The sequence below is a fragment of the Nannobrachium achirus genome (assembly GCF_963921795.1).
Source record: "Nannobrachium achirus genome assembly, chromosome: 19".
Lineage (NCBI taxonomy): Eukaryota > Metazoa > Chordata > Actinopteri > Myctophiformes > Myctophidae > Nannobrachium > Nannobrachium achirus.
Window position 1 is genome coordinate 36,224,436 of NC_137826.1, and position 18,998 is coordinate 36,243,433.

The 18,998-nt window shown below is 42.1% G+C and overlaps 1 protein-coding gene across 1 annotated transcript; it reads left to right on the forward strand.

Annotated features, from left to right (window-relative positions):
* Window positions 1–1,035: 1,035 nt before the first annotated feature.
* ppp2cab (protein phosphatase 2 catalytic subunit alpha b) lies at window positions 1,036–17,906 on the forward strand. The gene is made up of 7 exons (XM_080748932.1): window positions 1,036–1,354; window positions 13,306–13,515; window positions 13,828–14,001; window positions 15,070–15,159; window positions 16,055–16,216; window positions 17,185–17,303; window positions 17,690–17,906. The coding sequence occupies exons 1-7, from the start codon at window positions 1,253–1,255 to the stop codon at window positions 17,760–17,762; spliced, it is 930 nt and encodes a 309-aa protein (XP_080605058.1). The 5' UTR covers window positions 1,036–1,252; the 3' UTR covers window positions 17,763–17,906.
* The last annotated feature ends 1,092 nt before the right edge of the window (window positions 17,907–18,998 follow it).

Sequence of the window (18,998 nt, forward strand, 5' to 3'; positions counted from 1 at the left end):
TACAAACCCTCTCAATACGATCAATGACACATTCCACCATACATGTAAAAGTATTTTTATCATAATCATTAATTGTAATATTATCTGCTATATAAAATAGAAGACATACCGTCTGGCCTGATCATCTGCAATGGGACTGACCGCACAGGTTATTCCAGGTTGAATGTAACCATTTATAGATATAAATAATAGGCATGTGGTAGGCATAGGCCTATGGACAATTTTCTTGATTATTCTTTTATGCTCTTTTGTTATTCATTGTTTTATTATGATGCACTGCTCACTGTGACAGACTGAGAATGTGACAAAAACCACACTAAACAACATTTCTAAGACAGGAACATGTCTGCCCTAAAGCATATCAAACTGGGGACGCTTAAAAGGTTGATAGTAAACAATGATACGGGTCCATTTCATTCCATCTGCACACTGTCAGAGTTCAATTATTATGGAAATTGATGATTTTTTCAATGTTGGGCTCCCAAAGATTAAAATGATATTCACTGGTCCTCAAAGTGGGGTCTGGGCTCTGGGGGTTCCAATGGATCCACAGAAAAATATGAAACAGTTTACTTTAGACTCTTCTTAATATATTTTTTTTATGTAAAAATAAATAAATAGCTGACATCTGCAGTAGATCTAACCTGACTTGCGCCAGATGGTGGCAGGCATACGCACTGCTGCCATTATCTGGCGCAGTCAGGTTACAGTAGATCTGCTACATTTTAATATTTTGACTAAATCAAATGCTGATGAAAAAGGTTGACTACATATGGGGGTCCTTGACACCGTGTTTTGAGAACCACAGTATTGGCCTAATAAATGCATTGTCAAACTGGGGGTCCGCCCAGGTGACAACAAGGCAACATCATACCCTATGCGCCGGGCGGTCCTCTATCCTTGGTGGGACGGGACCATGGATGGGACAGGACAGTCATCGGCTGACGTTACAGCCAGGGGCGGGGGGGATGACGCAGACGTCACGTCTTTTCCCCTCACACAGTTTCATACTTCAATCTTATCTGGCAGGTGGGGAGAGAGCGCGTGTGTCTGAGGCTGTTAGTACAGACGTGTTGTTGGGGATATTCATACATTCATTATACGTCGTACGTACGTACATACACACGGGGCTACCGTTAAATACGACAATATTCGATTAATTGATTGTACGAGTCCACACTTGAGTGTGTGCGGCTGAAGTACTAATAAAGCAGCAATCCGAATCTCATAAACACACACGCACACTACAGAAATGGACGAGAAACTGTTCACGAAAGAAATCGACGTGTGGATCGAACAACTGAACGAATGCAAACAGTTGACAGAGAACCAGGTCAAAACCCTCTGCGAGAAGGTGAGTTTCTTGTTCTGTTTATTCTCGTTAAAAAGATGATAAGTTTACCCGGGTATGTCAAAATGTGTCTTGTAATAAATAATAATGTCTCCCCTGAGTCCCCTCTCCCTCTCTCTCTCCCCTGCCTTCCAGACAGACATTCTTAAAATGGCGTCTATAGTGTAACGTTACATTTCATAGTCTCTCTGACCATATTCGTCTTCTTGAAGCAACATGTTTTGTAATAAGGAGGATTTCCTGGAAATAGTTGAAGTAATGCTTACTGGCAATATTCAAATGATGCGACTTGCTTGTTATATGGCAAGACAGTTACAGCTACAGTCCACTAGAGCTCTAGGCTATACGTACTAATAATAATCCCTGCCACCCACATTCCACCTTTTATGACCTGCTGTAACGTCTCATTCATGGTTGACATTAAAAGACAACATTGTAAGTCAGGGGATTCTCAGCGTGGGGTCCCCCACTCCTCAGCTAAATGATTTATATCTGTTCAAGTAAATGCAACTGTATAGAAAGAAAGTACAACAATGACTGTTTTGATCAGAGTTAAACTGGGACTACAAAACCACAGTTGTCTAAAATGAATAAAATATGATGAAATGGGGATCTAACGCATACACAATTGGGGGTATGAGTGATTCTGAGAGTTGTACATAAATGTGGGTGCTTAACAAACTTCAATCAGTCAATATGATAAAAGGTTATATATTTGTTTGTTGCAAAATACATTCTGTTTGCAAATGGAAAGCGTTAGACATAAATAACATCAAGAACTTACTGGAAACCCGGCCTCTCCTAAAGACCCTTTTCCCTTACACAGGCTACTGAACTTGAGCTCTGAATGAATGCATGTGTAGGCTTAAATATCAGCGGTGATGCTGCATCTTTAGTGTCATGTTTTATATCATGGCGACAAGCAAAAGCCAATAGCCAAGTCTATTTGAGTGTGGTGCACCAATATTGGATCATCAGGCACTTCGATTACAGTAGCTAACTCCTCTGATGATGTTGTATTGATTTCTAAAATATGACACATTTTCCTGCTTACAATCTTGGTCAAGGTAACATCATCATTGCGTTTTAATGCATTTTAAAGTGCAGACAGTCTGACTTGATTTGAAAAGTCTAGTATATTTGGTCATTACAGCATGCTAATCATTTGATTTTCACACAGCCTTTCCCTCCCAGCACCGAAAGGATCATAAAAATAGCAGATGTGACTACCATCTTTGGAGTGCAGCTAGCTCAAGGTTATGGGACTGCAGGCCTATTCTCTCCAGTGGTTTGTTTATCCCAGGCCAGCATACATGTTCTTTCCTAGACTGATAGACAGTCCGACCCCAAGGTTTTAAGTCCATTCTCCTCCTCCCAGATTTCTTCAACCATGGATTGACATCCCCAACCCTGGTTGCAGTATTGCACCCTAGCCTGTTTTCCCAAGACTTTCTCATTCGGGGGGCCACTGGCTGAAACATTTAGAACTACGTCCGTCGTCCCTATTACTGGGCATGTAGGCTATATAGGCTAACATTCTGAGAACCGATCTACAAACGGTTGCATGGTGCATACTGTATTATACTTTATAGTTTGTCACCTTGTTGTTATTGTATCGGTGTGTTTGCACAGTCTTTGCAGAACGTGCAAAGACAGCCAACATTTCACTGTCTACCTGTATGAGTGAGTGACAAATAAACCCCTCTTGATTATCGGTTCTTGATGGAAAGTAATCTTTAAATTTGTGTTGGGAGCTGTTGGTATATGAGGCAACCTTGTCATTGACTATCCAAGTATCCATGTATGGAATAATGCAGGTCTTAATATTGTGGTCTCATTAATCTATTTGTGTGTTTTTGATCTCCTAGCACTTGACAGCCTAAAAATTGGATAAAGCACCAGAGCGGTCGGTGGTCAAGTGATGAAATCGCTCAGTCACCACTCATACCCTCTGTTAGTCAATCAGCCTCTCGGCACTACTCAATCACACACACAATGAGGGAAGAAACGCAATACACAGGACAAAACCACACTGTATAATACACATATGACACTAGCGTCATAACGACGGTACAGGAAGAATGGCTTCAATCTGTGAACAAGAAAAAAGTCTGTTGCATTTGAACGGCTTTTGTAGGATACTGGTGTATGAAGTCAAATGTGAATGAAATTATCTATACAATCAGCCCTTGCTATTTTCAAAGTGCACTTTTATTTGTGCACTTCAGTAAGTAACTGGCTTCTAAAATGCGATCCTTCGGACTGACTGACTGTCCACACTATTGTGATCAGATCGGATTTGTGTATTAACTTCAGACGTCGTCAACCTATCTGCATTGTTTGCTGTGGTAACGATAATCACATAAGCGTGAGTAATGTTTAACTTATTTACTCTGTCTTACGAAGGGGTCATAATAACGATAAAGTATAAATCAGCTTTTAATTAGCTGTACGAGTGTCCAGACAGAGACTTTGAGACATCTTTAGAAATCAGATTTGAATCACATTTCAAACCACCTAGGAATGTTGTTCAAATCTGATAAGCAAAAATCTGTTTTTCTGACCAAACCAAACTGATTCCAATCTGGATAGGCCAAAAAAAGAGATTTGGGCTGCCAGTCTGAACATAGACATTTTGTCTGTGTGGATGCTGTCAGATACCTATTTTCGGTGTCATGGCGATCGTGCCATGTGCTCCTGTTGTTAGCCTATCCAGTTGACAACTGCTGTCACACATACTCTATTGATTCTCACTCTGTCCCTGTCTCTCTCCTCTCTCTGTCCCTCTCCCCCAGACTATCCTGCGTTCTCTCACTTGCAACCACCGCTGTGTGCTGTCGAGTAGAGCAGAGAATGTCGTGTAATAATCGTTCACATACTGTATCGTTTATTGGTGGCAGACCTCCCATCAGAGCACACCCAAAAATACTGTACTGCTCGTAGCCCCCCAGCCACCCTTGTGCGTTTGTGCTAATGTATTCAGTGGAATGCAATACACCTCCGCCACCAGCCAGCAGCTCCTGATTAAAAATAGCCAAGGACATGTGTCTTTGATTTAAAATTGCATCACAGATCACCAACAAGCCCATTGTTTGTTTTGAAGGCAGGATCTGAGGTTAGCGTTGCTCAGACTGACTCATAATGGAGGGATGGAGAGCGATCCCATTTTGGAATGCACAGGGGTGTGGAGGGGTAGTGCTGTGTAATCCCCGACCCGGCCTTTTCATTTCCACATTCCAGCATTTTCTTCAGAGGAGGTTGAATAATGTATTGAATTGACGGCTGCCTCGCAGCCAACTCATGCCCAGCGGTACGAACTTGTTGGAGCAGATGATGACACGCTTTTTACTTGAAGCGACATCCTTCGATGAGATAGTGTTACTGTATTAGATTATTTTGTGTATCAGCCGACATGTACAAAACTTAGAAAAGACACTTTGTTTGTAGTACCAGAGGCAGATATAGCTACCAGCTCATTTGCAGTCCCTGGTCACTTTTACTTTACTGTAGGTGATCAGAAACTGTGAAACAAAACCATCATCTGACTGTGTAACTTAAGGCAAATTTAACTTGGTTTGATGCTTATCACATGCCTCTTCCCACTGTAAGCAAGCAAGCAGTTGCTGAATCATGTCCAAGGATGCACACGTCTTTGATAGTGCGTATATTTGTTTCTACTGGATCTCAGTAACAACCTGACCCTGTGTTGAAATTGAGATCATCCTGCTTGCTAGAGGAAAGAAAAACCTGTTACATAAGCCTTTTTCTCAAAATAATGAAATGTCTATGACATTGTCAAAAGATGATCAGAATATCATTATTGGAAGAGGTTGTTGTAGTTTAAGTTATGTTGCCTGAGTTGAGAAGACAAAACTTGGTAATCAGGACGAGAAAAAATAATTTGACACTTGCAGACTCAGAGCAGACCCTCTAACTGAACTTATGGGCAACTTAATGCATAATAGGGTCAATACTGTACATGATCCATTGACCGCACACACCCTAGTGTCTCTCTATTTTGAGGAAAACCTTGGCAAATGTTGCAGATCTACAAGCTCTCAAAGGGTCACATTTAGGGCTTGTAGATGGCCTATTTTTGGTGTAGAGGGGAAAAAAAGGTGGGGATTAAGACCCCTGTAGCACCCCGATCAACTTCTGTAAGTACAGTGCTAGGGTTAAAACAGTGGTACATTACAAAACAACAGAACCATTAAAGTAAACTACCTGACCATGCACAGCTAAGCATTAACTCACATCTCTGACTGCTCACTTTTCAAGGTTTTTCAGCGTGATAACGGCTCAGCGGTTTAGAAGATGCTGACATAATATTGACCATAGTAAACTCAAGTGGTGCGTCATCATAGTTTATCCATGAACACCACTTGACCACAGTTATCTCCCAGAAAGAAGATGACCTTTGGTCATCTTAAATGGAATTTAATGGACCTATAATGTTGATGTTTTGGAAAAACCACTGACACGTTAACTACCCTCTTTTCAAGAGTGGCCTCATTTTGTCATGACGGCAATTGTTTGGAGCTAGGTAATCACGCTCGGTTTTGCCTAGTTTGCGAGCGGACATTTGACCGCTTAAAACACATTTCAATAGGATTATGTTGTTGTGGGAGCCGGTGAAACTGCTGACTTGACTTCTCGATGCCCTGCCCCTGACTAAGCAGTTTGTTGATTGCGTGGTGGTGGTGTCTGGCGTCCCGACCGTGACTCTAAGCTTTTCCCAGCAGAGGCTGATGCATGCCTGGGGAAGGTGTGGCTGGTAGGTGGTGGGCAAGGCAGGAGGCACTTGCGTAAACCTGTGGCGTCAGCCTTCTATTCACAGCTGGGACTGGGATCTGTCTGTGCTGCAACAAGAGATTTGGGACCTCGCCATACGAAAGAGGAGCCAAATATGAGATTATAACCAAATCCAAGATTAAGGCACCATTTATCGGAAAAAAAGTAATCTTTCTTCTGATGCTAAAATTGGCAGCTTGCATTGGTGGTTCTGCCCAGTTTCTGTAGTCAAAGAGATAAGAGCCTAGGAAAAGGATAAGTAATTCATTATTATTAAGGGTAGACACCTCGCCTAAATGTAAGCCCCCGTGATCTCTGTCCCATTCTAGAAGATGCTGCTTAACAGCCCTATTAATGATCTGGCTCCATTAGAATTCATTCACATCGAAGAGTTTAGTAACTCACTGTTTCAACAGCATTGCTACTGTATGATCTATCAGTGTTTCCCATTCTGTGGTCCGGGGGTCCCCTTAAAGATCACAGGGGGCCATGCATGTTTGGAGGTAGTCAAGATTATAAATATATTGTGTTACCCAACATCTTGCTTTGATCCGCTGTCTGCCTGTATGCTTGTCTCAATGTGATCTCAGTCAAGCTTGTCATACAGAAAACGTTTCTCCAAAAAGTTTCAGAAATGATTAAAATAGTGATCTACAAGCTCGTCGCGATCCAACACGTTGTGAGCTTATAGATCACTTCGCTATACCTCACGATAAATATATAAGGCTATTTATACTTCTCTAAGTAGTTAACATGTCTGAAAAACACTGTGTGGGCATGCGTGTGCATGTGTGTGGTGTCTCAGCTTTTGTCAGATGTAAGAAGGTGTGGGGGGGCTCCAAGGACAAAAGGTTGGAAACCTTGATGTAATTTAACAGATGATGTCATTTACCAGAGACATAGGTGAGACTAAGGTCAACGCTGAGGGCCATATTCCAACAAGTTATGATATTAATAGTTAAGCATTCAGGTGTGGTTACACAAAGACAAGTGCAACCCGATGTCATTCACTGTGTTTGCTCATACAATGCAGCCAGGGTAAGGTTGCACAGATCCAAGACATGGACACAGATCACTAAACATGGAGAAGAAGAGAGACACCTCGGGTCACATACTGTACTGTATGAATCAGGACAAACACACACACTCTGCCACGGCCTTGGCTGGAGGTTTCGACTGGAGGTTTTACTCTATTTCACCGTTAGCTTTGCTTCTGTGTTGTGTTGCCTGCGACATAAGGTAGACTTAAAGATGGAGTAAGTAATTTACTTTTGTTGAAATAAGTGTTAAATAGCTCTTATATTCTGATATTAATCGGTATTGCGTTGCTGTTCAGTAACGGTCTCCTCATCTCTCCAGCTATAGACCCTATTCACGGCCTGCACGCGCACTCAGCAAATTTCTCAGCAACTTCCTGGTGCTGACGTCAGCTTTGAAGGGTAAATTAATACAGAAATTGCTGGACTTAAAGCCAACAAATCATTATTTCGAACGGTAAAGTAAATTATAGCGCTTTGTGCCTTTTACTATCTTAACTTCTTGATCATGCTAGCTGTATTTTATACTTCACTATTCGGAAATTGAATTACATTTGCGATTTCTGTGTTAACTCTATACTATAGAGTTAACACAGAAAGCCTATTGAGTCTAAGGGCTTTTAGTAGGGTTTTCTCCTTCAACCGTGACGTCAGCACCAGGAAGTGCGTAACGTGAATTCGGTCAGTGAGCATAGGGTCAGGATACCACTTTTATCCTATCAGGGGAGAGAACCCATACAATGGATAATCAGGTGACAGGAACACTATAAAATTGAAGCTGATAAATCAAAATGGGTATTTTCTTCTTATTGGATGACATTGGCAACCCACCTGAAATGTTTTTTCAGTTTTTCTTCCTGCGGAATTGACATGAAACTCCTCTTACTGAACAAACACTCATACTGTCTATTGCAATCAACAAAATAGAGCTTTAACCAAAACAATATCACTTACACTACCTTTAAAAATCACACCCGTGTGAACTGAGCGGTGGTCGTGGAGGCTGCGCAACAGCAAAACAAATATATATATATTGTGTGTGTGTGTGTGTGTGTGTGTGTGTGTGTGGGGGTGGGTGGGTGGGTGTCTGGCCTGGCCTGGCCTGAACAACAGCGCCCCTCCCTTAACATGTGTGGTCACAAAAGGTACTACATACAGGCTACATACAGACAGACACGCATACAGACAGACAGACAGACAGACAGACAGACAGACAGACCCACACACACGGCCACGTATAGGAGCGTTGTGACCACCGCTCAAAAAAAGGACAGTGAGCATAGGGTCAGGATACCACTTTTATCCTATCAGGGGAGAGAACCCATACAATGGATAATCAGGTGACAGGAACACTATAAAATTGAAGCTGATAAATCAAAATGGGTATTTTCTTCTTATTGGATGACATTGGCAACCCACCTGAAATGTTTTTTCAGTTTTTCTTCCTGCGGAATTGACATGAAACTCCTCTTACTGAACAAACACTCATACTGTCTATTGCAATCAACAAAATAGAGCTTTAACCAAAACAATATCACTTACACTACCTTTAAAAATCACACCCGTGTGAACTGAGCGGTGGTCGTGGAGGCTGCGCAACAGCAAAACAAATATATATATATTGTGTGTGTGTGTGTGTGTGTGTGTGGGGGTGGGTGGGTGGGTGTCTGGCCTGGCCTGGCCTGAACAACAGCGCCCCTCCCTTAACATGTGTGGTCACAAAAGGTACTACATACAGGCTACATACAGACAGACACGCATACAGACAGACAGACAGACAGACAGACAGACAGACAGACCCACACACACGGCCACGTATAGGAGCGTTGTGACCACCGCTCAAAAAAAGGAAACAGCGGAAATCACCTTGACTTTGGTCAAAGTAGGCTAGTAGGCTACGTTAGCAGTCCAAGCCCTCATTGTTGTGTTTGTTTAGTCTACACACAGTACCCCACAAAATCAGTCCGAGGCTGCAAGTGTTAGAACGACGAGCAGCCCTCAGTGAATTTGTGTCCCCAAACAAAAATGGTTTTGTAACTGTTGGCCTGGATCATTCATGACCTCCTGAGGAGTCAGAGTTGGCTACGAAATAAAGTAAGACCTACTGCCCTGTCCCACTTTAAAGGGCCCTGTCCCATTTTAAAGGGCTCTGTTTGACCTCTGTCTCATTCAAATAAAACGTGTGTGTGTGTGTGTGTGTGTGTGTGTGTGTGTGTGTGTGTGTGTGTGTGTGTGTGTGTGTGTGTGTGTGTGTGTGTGTGTGTGTGTGTGTGTGTGTGTGTGTGTGTGTGTGTGTGTGTGGGGGGGGGGGTTACTCATTAGCCTGCTTTACAAATATTGCATCATCAGCAAGGTTCACACCTTTGCCTTAACTTGGGGTTATGTGTGCCCACTTTCTTTTAGGGCTGCTATCTTAACTATCGATTGTCTTCTTAGCGATTATTCTATTGACAATTATTTGCGATTTGTCATGCAAAATATAATTTACTACCTCCACCTCAGTGGTTCTCAACCTGTGGAGAGGAGTCTCCCAAAAAAGAAGAAAAAAAGAGTCGAGTGAAATATATTATACTACAGGTAGTTCGTCTGACCAAGCAATTGGTTGAAATAGGCTCTCCAGTCGCGCTGTAATGAGCATGACAGCACACCTAGCCGTACGGATGAATCACATTAGAAATATCATCAGTTGTGCAGCAGATTAGACGGACTGACGGAGTCTCTGCAGCAGCAGCAGTATTGTTGCAACTGTAAATATTTTCGTGTCTAGTAATTTAGTATTACAGTCACACATTTCCCACATCGCAAGGTTAATGCGTTGGCGGAGTAGTTCAATATTTATTCAATGGACGCATCCTTGTATTTAAGCATGCTGTTAGTAAATGGTTTACTTTTCCACTGGCTACAGTCAAAGTCAAATTGACTGACCTGCCCCATTTACAACGCTTTGCTTGCATGCATGCGCAATTGTTTTCCTCATCTGAGTGTCTGAATTTCCATTTTGAATTCACGGGGGATCTAAATAAATCCCACCCAGATCCATTTTGATCACGCGCACCTAGAATGTTCTCTTTTACTTTTGCTTATAGCGACCAAATGGCTTTGGAGTCAGACAGCCAGCCTAGTCATTGAAAGGCCTGATGTCACATGGCTGTAGAGGCACGTGGAATGTGTGCGATATATAGGTCAGCAGCAGTGCTGTGAGTGTGCAACACTGACATTCTGTGTCACACACTCTGACTGTGTCACTGTCCCTCTGCGTCCCATCTGCCGCTGTCAGGTTGACAGGCTGACTTCTTGTGTCTCTCTCTCTCTCCCCAAGTTAGCCTACATAAGTGTTCTCAACCTTTTTTTCTGGATCAGGGGCCGGCCCACTTGACATTCTGGAAAAGGGTTGGTGCCGTAGCCCAGGCGCGTGCGCATTTTTGCCAACAAACCTAAGTACGACGGTGGGGGCGCGGGGGGCTGCAAGGGAAAGGAGTGCTTGTTTTCGGTGATGACGACGGAGGCGCGCCGTCTCAGGCAACCATGAGCCACGTGAGACCGCGCCGAGCAAGCAGTAGCGAGCGGGTCGCCATGTCGAGCGTTGTGACGGTCGCATGAGCCGACTCGGCGCCGTAACCTAGTTATGTCACGATATGGACAGAATTGTAAATCGTAACCGAGTTATGTCACGATATGGACAGAATTGTAACGATATGTGCACGGATCAAATGCCAGTCGGGCACAAGAATCAAACAGCTATCAAATAAAAATAAAAAACGCGTGAAAAAAGACGATGATATGACCGAGCAGGATGCTTCCTTGTTTACATGGAAACCTATGGGCCCGGAGCTATGATTGGCTCTCAGACCGGATATGGAAACCTAGATCCGGTCTAAACCGGAAATACGACCCGATACAGTTAGGAGGCGGGCCTAAAGTCTCCGAAGCGGCTATATACAGCGATCATACTTTTAATCGTTTCATAATGATTAAAGCTAATTAAATCTTCGGGCTCCTCGGGCATCGCAGAGTGGTACAGCGGGAAATCTCCGGTTTCGACGGGGATCGCAGGAAATTAGTTAAGTGGTCAGGTGGGTGGGTCACTTGGTGGGGCCACCAGAGGAATATGTATGAAATGTGTTCTGTGGCCTAATGCATATCATATTGGGGCTCCTTGAAATGGAAAAGGTTGAGAATCTGGCCTACAGTATACTAACGCTTATGATGAGTAGAGCAACACAGTCCAAGTACAAACTAATGTAGGCCTTAGAGACACACACACACTTTTTTGTCTTCAGTTGTCACTTCATCTTACAGGTCAGCACTATCTTTGACCCTCTGCAGCCAGACAGTCGTCAGACAGATAGTTCTTTGGTCATTGAGTCTCAGTGCAGATCTCTTAGGATTTATACCGTCTAAAGCTCCTTAAAGCCGCTAAACCCAGTCACCCAGACCTCTTACTGTACAGCAACGCCTCAGTGTTAAGGGTCCATTTGGTTCCATGGCTTAAATGAACACCGAGGATTTTACTATGTGTGTGCCACAGGCTGTTGTGCCATACACTGCAAAAATACTCACATGTTCATATTTACGCACAGAGTAAACCACTTAAGCCCTATTTTATACTATATTTATAAAAAGTCGATTCACAGACTCATTGTGAGTGTGTAAAAATAAATCGCAAAAAAGAGCTCATCTTGATGTCAACACAGTTTATAAAATAACCCGTTCCATTTCTACTTCTGTCTAGTCATTGACCTGCTGTCTATCCAATGAACATGCTGTGCTGTACAGCTGTAATTTAAGTGTATTGCATACTTGGGGTGTTCCACTTATTTAGAGAATGCTGATGGGAATAAGGAAGACTTGGTAATCGAAAACGGGCACAGCTGAGAAAACATGCTGCCTCATCAAAGAAACCGGAAGATGTCTGGGCTCTGAAAATGTTCTTACCAAGTAATCATTACTGCGGGCCAGGTGGCGAGAACGACCTGTGTCTCGAGTCTCTTGACCACAGGTTGGCTGGGCGCCTGTTAAGCAGGGGGAGAGGAACTGAACTGGGAGGAATGGCGTGTTCTGTTTGCTGTCTAATAATATGCATGACAGTACATCACATTATATTGATGACTCAATAGACTAATTGAGTCAAATCCATTTCGATGTCATTAAAACATTCCATTTTCATTTATTGAACAGCAGCGGAGTGTCAGGACTGGACTTCTACAATTGGTTTCTATGCATGGGAACAGAGGGTTTTCCCCCCTCCAAAAGGATCGCGATAGTACGGCGTGAAGTATCGATACAGTATTAGGAAATAAGATATCACCATATATTGCCATATGGATTATACAGTATATCCCAGCCCTACTATGGAAGGGTTAGGGTTATAGAAAGGTGCTCATCTACAACCTCCAACATGACCCAACTGTAGGGGTCAGCAGTGACAGGCACTACACTACCCGTGTGGGGGTTGGGAAATTGGAAATTGGCATAATGTCTTAGTTGAGAGAAAAAAAGCAGAGAGACAGGAGAAACTAGCACCGTTGGGCCGTGTATACCAAAACGCTATGATGCAAAACAAAGAGCTTTTTGCACCGGAGGAGGGAAGAGGGAGAAGAAAAAAAAAGACTCAACTGCTTCTATTTTCGACTGCATCTTTTTTCCTCCCCGTCAGAACAAGTTGCTCTGTGCTCTCTGTGTTCATTGTATGAACAAACAGACAGCGGCTTGACTGTTCCCTCCAACTATAGTGGAAGCTGTGCTATTCTCGGTACCATGTTAATGGGGAAGGAACACACTTGCTTCGAGGAACACTGCGTCTTGTGCCAGCTTGCCAGCTATTGCGAGGAGCCTACAGCAAATGGCATTTAGTTATGTACTGTACACTACACTCACAGTGGAGGCTTATTTCCTGGGAGAGAGTTGACTGTTGGCGATGGAGGCCTGGGGAGTCATGACCACTGTAGAGTCTGCTAGACTAGGGATGGGGGGGCTCATTATTGCAAAGGAATTTGTGTAGTTTGTAATGACGGTCCTACAGGTCAAGATACACGTTATAATCCAGATTACATACCATGTAATATTGTGCAGGATAAATGATGCATTGAGCTTACATTTTCCCTTCTTGTTTTCTTTTCTTTTCAGGCTAAGGAGATTCTGACCAAAGAATCGAACGTCCAGGAGGTGAGATGTCCGGTGACGGTGTGCGGGGACGTTCACGGTCAGTTCCATGACCTCATGGAGCTGTTCAAGATCGGCGGCAAGTCACCAGACACAAACTATCTGTTCATGGGCGACTATGTGGACAGAGGCTACTACTCTGTGGAAACAGTCTCGTTACTAGTAGCACTTAAGGTATGTACATGCTCTATCTCTGTATTATAGAGTATAGGCCGAAGTCTGACTTCACTGCCGCTAGATTAGACATTACACAGAAGACAACATTTGAAACAGAATTGCTCAAGTGCATTTATGTACTTACGGTACATTACATTAAAGGACAATTCTGTTAGTATATTTCTTTTGTAAGAGCGTGTGTGACCAATTCCTCCAGATAGGTTGTGAATAATTATGTTCCTTTGTTCCTTGTGTATGGCTGACTCATGCAAATAAAATAAATTAAGGTGTTTAATAATTCTTTGCTTTCCCTGGATGCCTCCTTTTCAGGTACGGTACAGAGAGCGCATCACAATCCTTCGAGGGAACCATGAAAGTAGACAGATCACACAAGTGTACGGCTTCTATGACGAGTGCCTAAGGAAATACGGCAATGCCACCGTATGGAAATACTTCACAGACCTGTTCGACTATCTCCCCCTCACTGCCTTGGTAGACTCACAGGTGAGATGGCGCGCTTTTCACCTCCATGAGAACCAGTTTCACACGCATGCACTGTGTTCAGTTCAAGCAGGTCTTTAGTCTACAATAGGGCTGGGAAGTTAACAGAAAATGTATCTAAACTGATATTTAGCATAATTTACAGGCCCAATTCAAATCCCCTTGTTTTCTTTTCTTTGAACCTTTTTTACATTTAACAATATAAAAAACAAAATGTTCGTAATCGAGGCAAAAGTTTGTAATTAGAATTATAATTTAGGCATTTAGCAGATGCTCTTAATCCAGAGCGATTGACAGTAAGCAAGGACAACACAAGTTACAACATGAAATGCATCGCAAGAGTAATCTAGGATCAAACCTATCTACTAATCTAGGAAGTAAACCAAGAGCCTATCATCAGTCTAACAGTAGAATATCCAAAAAAGAATAATAATAATCTGTACATTTAAACTATATACCCACTATAGGGTGCCAGGTCAACAATGATCTGGCATCTAGCTACATAACATACTATCTAAATGACATTTTTGCCTTTGGGTAGGCCTGCAAGGACGTCGAGGCTGGGGCAAGTGCTACGAAAATCATATCACCCAGCCCTCTTCAGTTGTAGTAAAGCAGGTATTGAGGGCCTTTGTCTTTGAGGTGGTTTAGGAGGGTTTCATGAGAGCAGAGCGGAGATGAATATTAGATTGAGATGTGGGAGGAAGGGAGAGAGGAATTTATTTCAGGGTTGGTTCGACATGGAGCAGGGATTTTGTTTAATTGGATTTCAGTCTTTCTTGCACATGGCTTAAGTGGGCCGTGAGTGATATTTTCTGTCCAAATGAGTGTTAACGGAATTGGAACTGGAACACTATAAAATTGAAGCTGATAAATTGCCTTTATGGAGTTCTCTCTCCTGAGTGGGATATAGCCGAACTATAAGTTCACAACTCATCACACGTGTTGTGAGCTTGTAGGTCAGCCATTATTCAATATCCAAAGTATAATTAAGGTCAAAGTGGTTCAACTGATTTTGATGACCTATTGCTGTTACTAACTAAACTCTAATCTTCTGCCTCCTCATGCTAGATCTTCTGTCTTCACGGAGGCCTGTCGCCATCCATAGACACGTTGGATCACATCAGGGCACTGGACCGTCTTCAAGAAGTTCCACATGAGGTAATTCACCACTTAAACCCCATACTTGGTTTTACGAGGAGGATGTCCCAGCCAGGGTCTATACTTGGTCCCTTCCTTTCTTCCTGCCGAAAATAGCCGATCTGTAAGCTCACTGTAGTGTGTTGCATTGCGAGCTTGTAAACCTGTTATTTTCGCAGAATGTTTGCCTATTCCAGAGACCATGTTTGAAGAAAATCAAAAAATAAAAATCGTCAACATGAATTAATTAATCTATGACTCGGGCGAGCAGCCTCAAACTTGGCGTGTCTGTCCCATATGACCCTGGGGTGTGTAATGCTGAGTGGTAGTTCAATTGGACCAATGGTTTCCGAGAACTGAAAAACTGAATATCTGTGTCCGTGAGTCTGCGGAGGGCACACCGAAACCCTAGTGTTTGTTTAGAGGAGTGTGGGCACTGGCTTCTCCATTACACATCTCCATTATTACACATCTCCATTTAGAAACATTGCCATTCAGAAGATTGACTTCCATTATTCTAAATGGAGGTGTCAACTAAACCTAATCTAAACCCTAACCCTAACCTCAGTGGGGGTATTTCTGAATGGGGATGTTTCTAAGTGGGGGTGTTTCTGAATGGAGGTCTGCCCCCTTAGAGAACACAACCCCGTCTGCTTGACTGACCGGCCCGAGCTTTGCATCATGTTTTGAGTAGGCTAGTCAGAAAGAATTAATTTTACAAATAATGACTACAAATGAATGGCAACTAATGCAAAATAATAATACCAGAACAAATGTGTTGCCGAGTAGAAGTCATCATTGATCAAATGAGTCCTTGTAATTGTCCCATCATAATAGAAAGCCTAGCACTCCGATAATACGTATGTGTACCAGTCTGTTCACCTGAAATGTTGTCTCCTTGGCTCTCTGCCAATAGGGTCCTATGTGCGACTTGCTGTGGTCAGATCCAGATGACCGTGGAGGTTGGGGCATCTCTCCTCGCGGTGCCGGCTACACATTTGGCCAGGACATCTCTGAGACCTTCAACCACGCCAACCGCCTCACGCTGGTGTCCCGCGCCCACCAGCTGGTCATGGAGGTAACACAGTTCCAAGGATGTTTGTGTGTGTCTCAGTCTAAGATACCAAGGACTGTGATTGTGTACGAGATTGGAAATTATTATTAAAACATTTTGGGATTCTAAAATGTATGCTTAACCATTATTTTTTATACTTTGTCTATTCAAGAATAGCAGATATTCAAGCTCATAGCTATAAACTTGTAGATCAGCTATTTTTGAAAAAAGGGGACATTTGTGCAAATCTTTGAATATATATTTTTTTAAAGTGAACGTTTTTCAAATCTTTGCTTCTGGGGGGTCCCTGGAACAAAATACTTTGAGATGGGGGTTTTTGGTTCACGATCAAATACATACAATTATAGGGGTTCTTGAAATTAAAAACGTTTTTCAGACCATTAGGATTTAGAATCATTTTTTTGGTATTTTTCATGTCTTAATGGGTTAAAGGTCTATATCGCCTTTATTTTCAGAGATTACATTGTACATTTTATCCAAAATTTGGCAACAAATCTACCTGAATAATTGAGTCAATGTTGCCTAAACATCATTTAAAAATATTGTTTGAATTATTTCTCATAGTGAACATTTCCATGTTGATTGATTGAATACTTTATTAGCAGTTTGCAGCAGACATTACAGGAAAGTACTGTAATTTGCCAAGAGGATTTTAAACCCAAGAAAGCCTTGGGTCCATTTGGGTTGGATTATCTAATATCTATCAAGAAGGTTTATTTGCAGGTTTATTTTTGTACTTTACTAAAATGATTGGAATCAAATGGCTTCCTTATAAATCAAATGGTCTGCAGTAACATGTATACCATTCCAGACCACTGGTATGGTCCTTGTTAGGAATTACACAGTTGGTTACACAGTTGCCTTTGGCTTATTTCTAATTTCAAGACCACGTTTGAATATTTTAGTACTACTAGATTTGCACTATATTAGTAGCTTTTTTTCATGATTAATAATGCTTCCGTTTCCCTCAGGGTTACAACTGGTGTCATGAGAGAAACGTGGTGACGATATTCAGTGCTCCAAACTACTGCTACCGTTGTGGGAACCAGGCAGCTATCATGGAACTAGACGACACCCTTAAATACTCCTTGTAAGTATGACCAAAGAAAATCTGGGCCACTGTCTCCTTTAAAATGGTCAAATAGTTTACAGTTTGTAAAAGAATGTTACATCCAAGACGTTGTAGATCGGCTATTTTCACTAGTTTTCACGACACTCTTGTACGATAAAGTAGCGCATCCATTTACGAAAAAATATGTATTAATAATGAATTGAAATATCCCCGACCACAACGACATTAGGGTTGCTACACTCACTGAAAGACAATGCCAGAATAAAGCCTGTGTCCAGAATTAAATTAACACTCCGGATTTGATGGTGTATTCTGCTTTTATTTCTGTGTACCTCGGCAGAGATTATTCCAGTGGTAGGAAAACATTTTGTTAAACAAACATTTCTTCTTTTTTTTCTTCCTAGCCTGCAGTTTGACCCCGCGCCACGCAGAGGGGAGCCCCATGTCACTCGCCGCACCCCAGACTACTTCCTGTAAACCCTGACCCCTGTACAGTTCAAGTTCAGTTCAGTCCAGTCAAGTTCAGTTCGGTCCAGTATTGCCTTGATATGAAACTTCTACAGTATCTTCAACAGATAAATAACATAATATGAAACTACAGTACCTTCAACAGATAAAATGACAGGGAAATGAATGGGGGGGGGGGGGGGGGTAAAGCCTGAATTATACGACGGTATATAAATTAAGCATACCACAGCAGTGCACATTGTATATTCAACACAAAGATCTATTTACGCATTCAAAAACAAATATGTATCTGGGTCTATGGATGGACCAAAAAAAAAAGAAAAGGTGTTTGCCATATTCATTACAATATTCATTGCTGACGACCCCATTTCATCAACGCAACTATTTTTGCAACACTGGCAATGTGATGATTATTCAATCCTGTACCTTTTCTAGCTTGGCTGACTGCAACACAAGATGAAAGCAGTATTGATACCGTACTTTGCTCCTTCAAATCCCAGCTGTGTGAATCCCACATGCCATGGTTTTATTATGTGGATCCCTTCATTCTTTTTGTAAGATATTGAAACATGACTTGTTTGCACTTTTGTAAATCTAAAGAAATGTATAAAATCACCTCAATTGTTCAAGATTCATGGTTCAAAGAGGTTGATGAAGATGTTTCACACTACGGAATGTTTTTTCTATCATTTTATTGATCTTGATTTGAATTATTTTCTTTTTCATTTCCCAAGATATATAACCTTTTTAAGTTCAAGGTTCAAGTTGTTTTTATGTGTGGTTATTTTTTCTCTAGTACATTTCAGGCCAGATGATCAGAGATCTCCGCCTCCCTGTCGGGTGACATCTATAAATTCAATGTTCTAAGAACTGGGTGGAAACCATTCAGAAAAAGAAAAGCAAACTGCATTGCAGAATCTATTTATTTTCAAAGCAGTTTTTATTGTGTCTTTTTGACTCTGAAGGGTAAACCCAGAGCCTTCCATTATCTGAAACATTTTTAGTTCTTTTTTTTTTTTACCAAAACCACCCCTGAAGTGGGGGAATACATCAGTATAGCTTCTGAGGTTCCCTAAACAGAGCTCAACTTAGGTTCTGACAACCATATCTGAGCCATAGGGGTAGCGTATGGACACACATCCAGAACCCCTTGTAATACATTTCAGGGCTCTTGTTTGTTTATTTCTTATAAATTGGTGGAGATGGTGGATCGTCGGGCTACGCGAGACAAGCCAGCCAGCTATG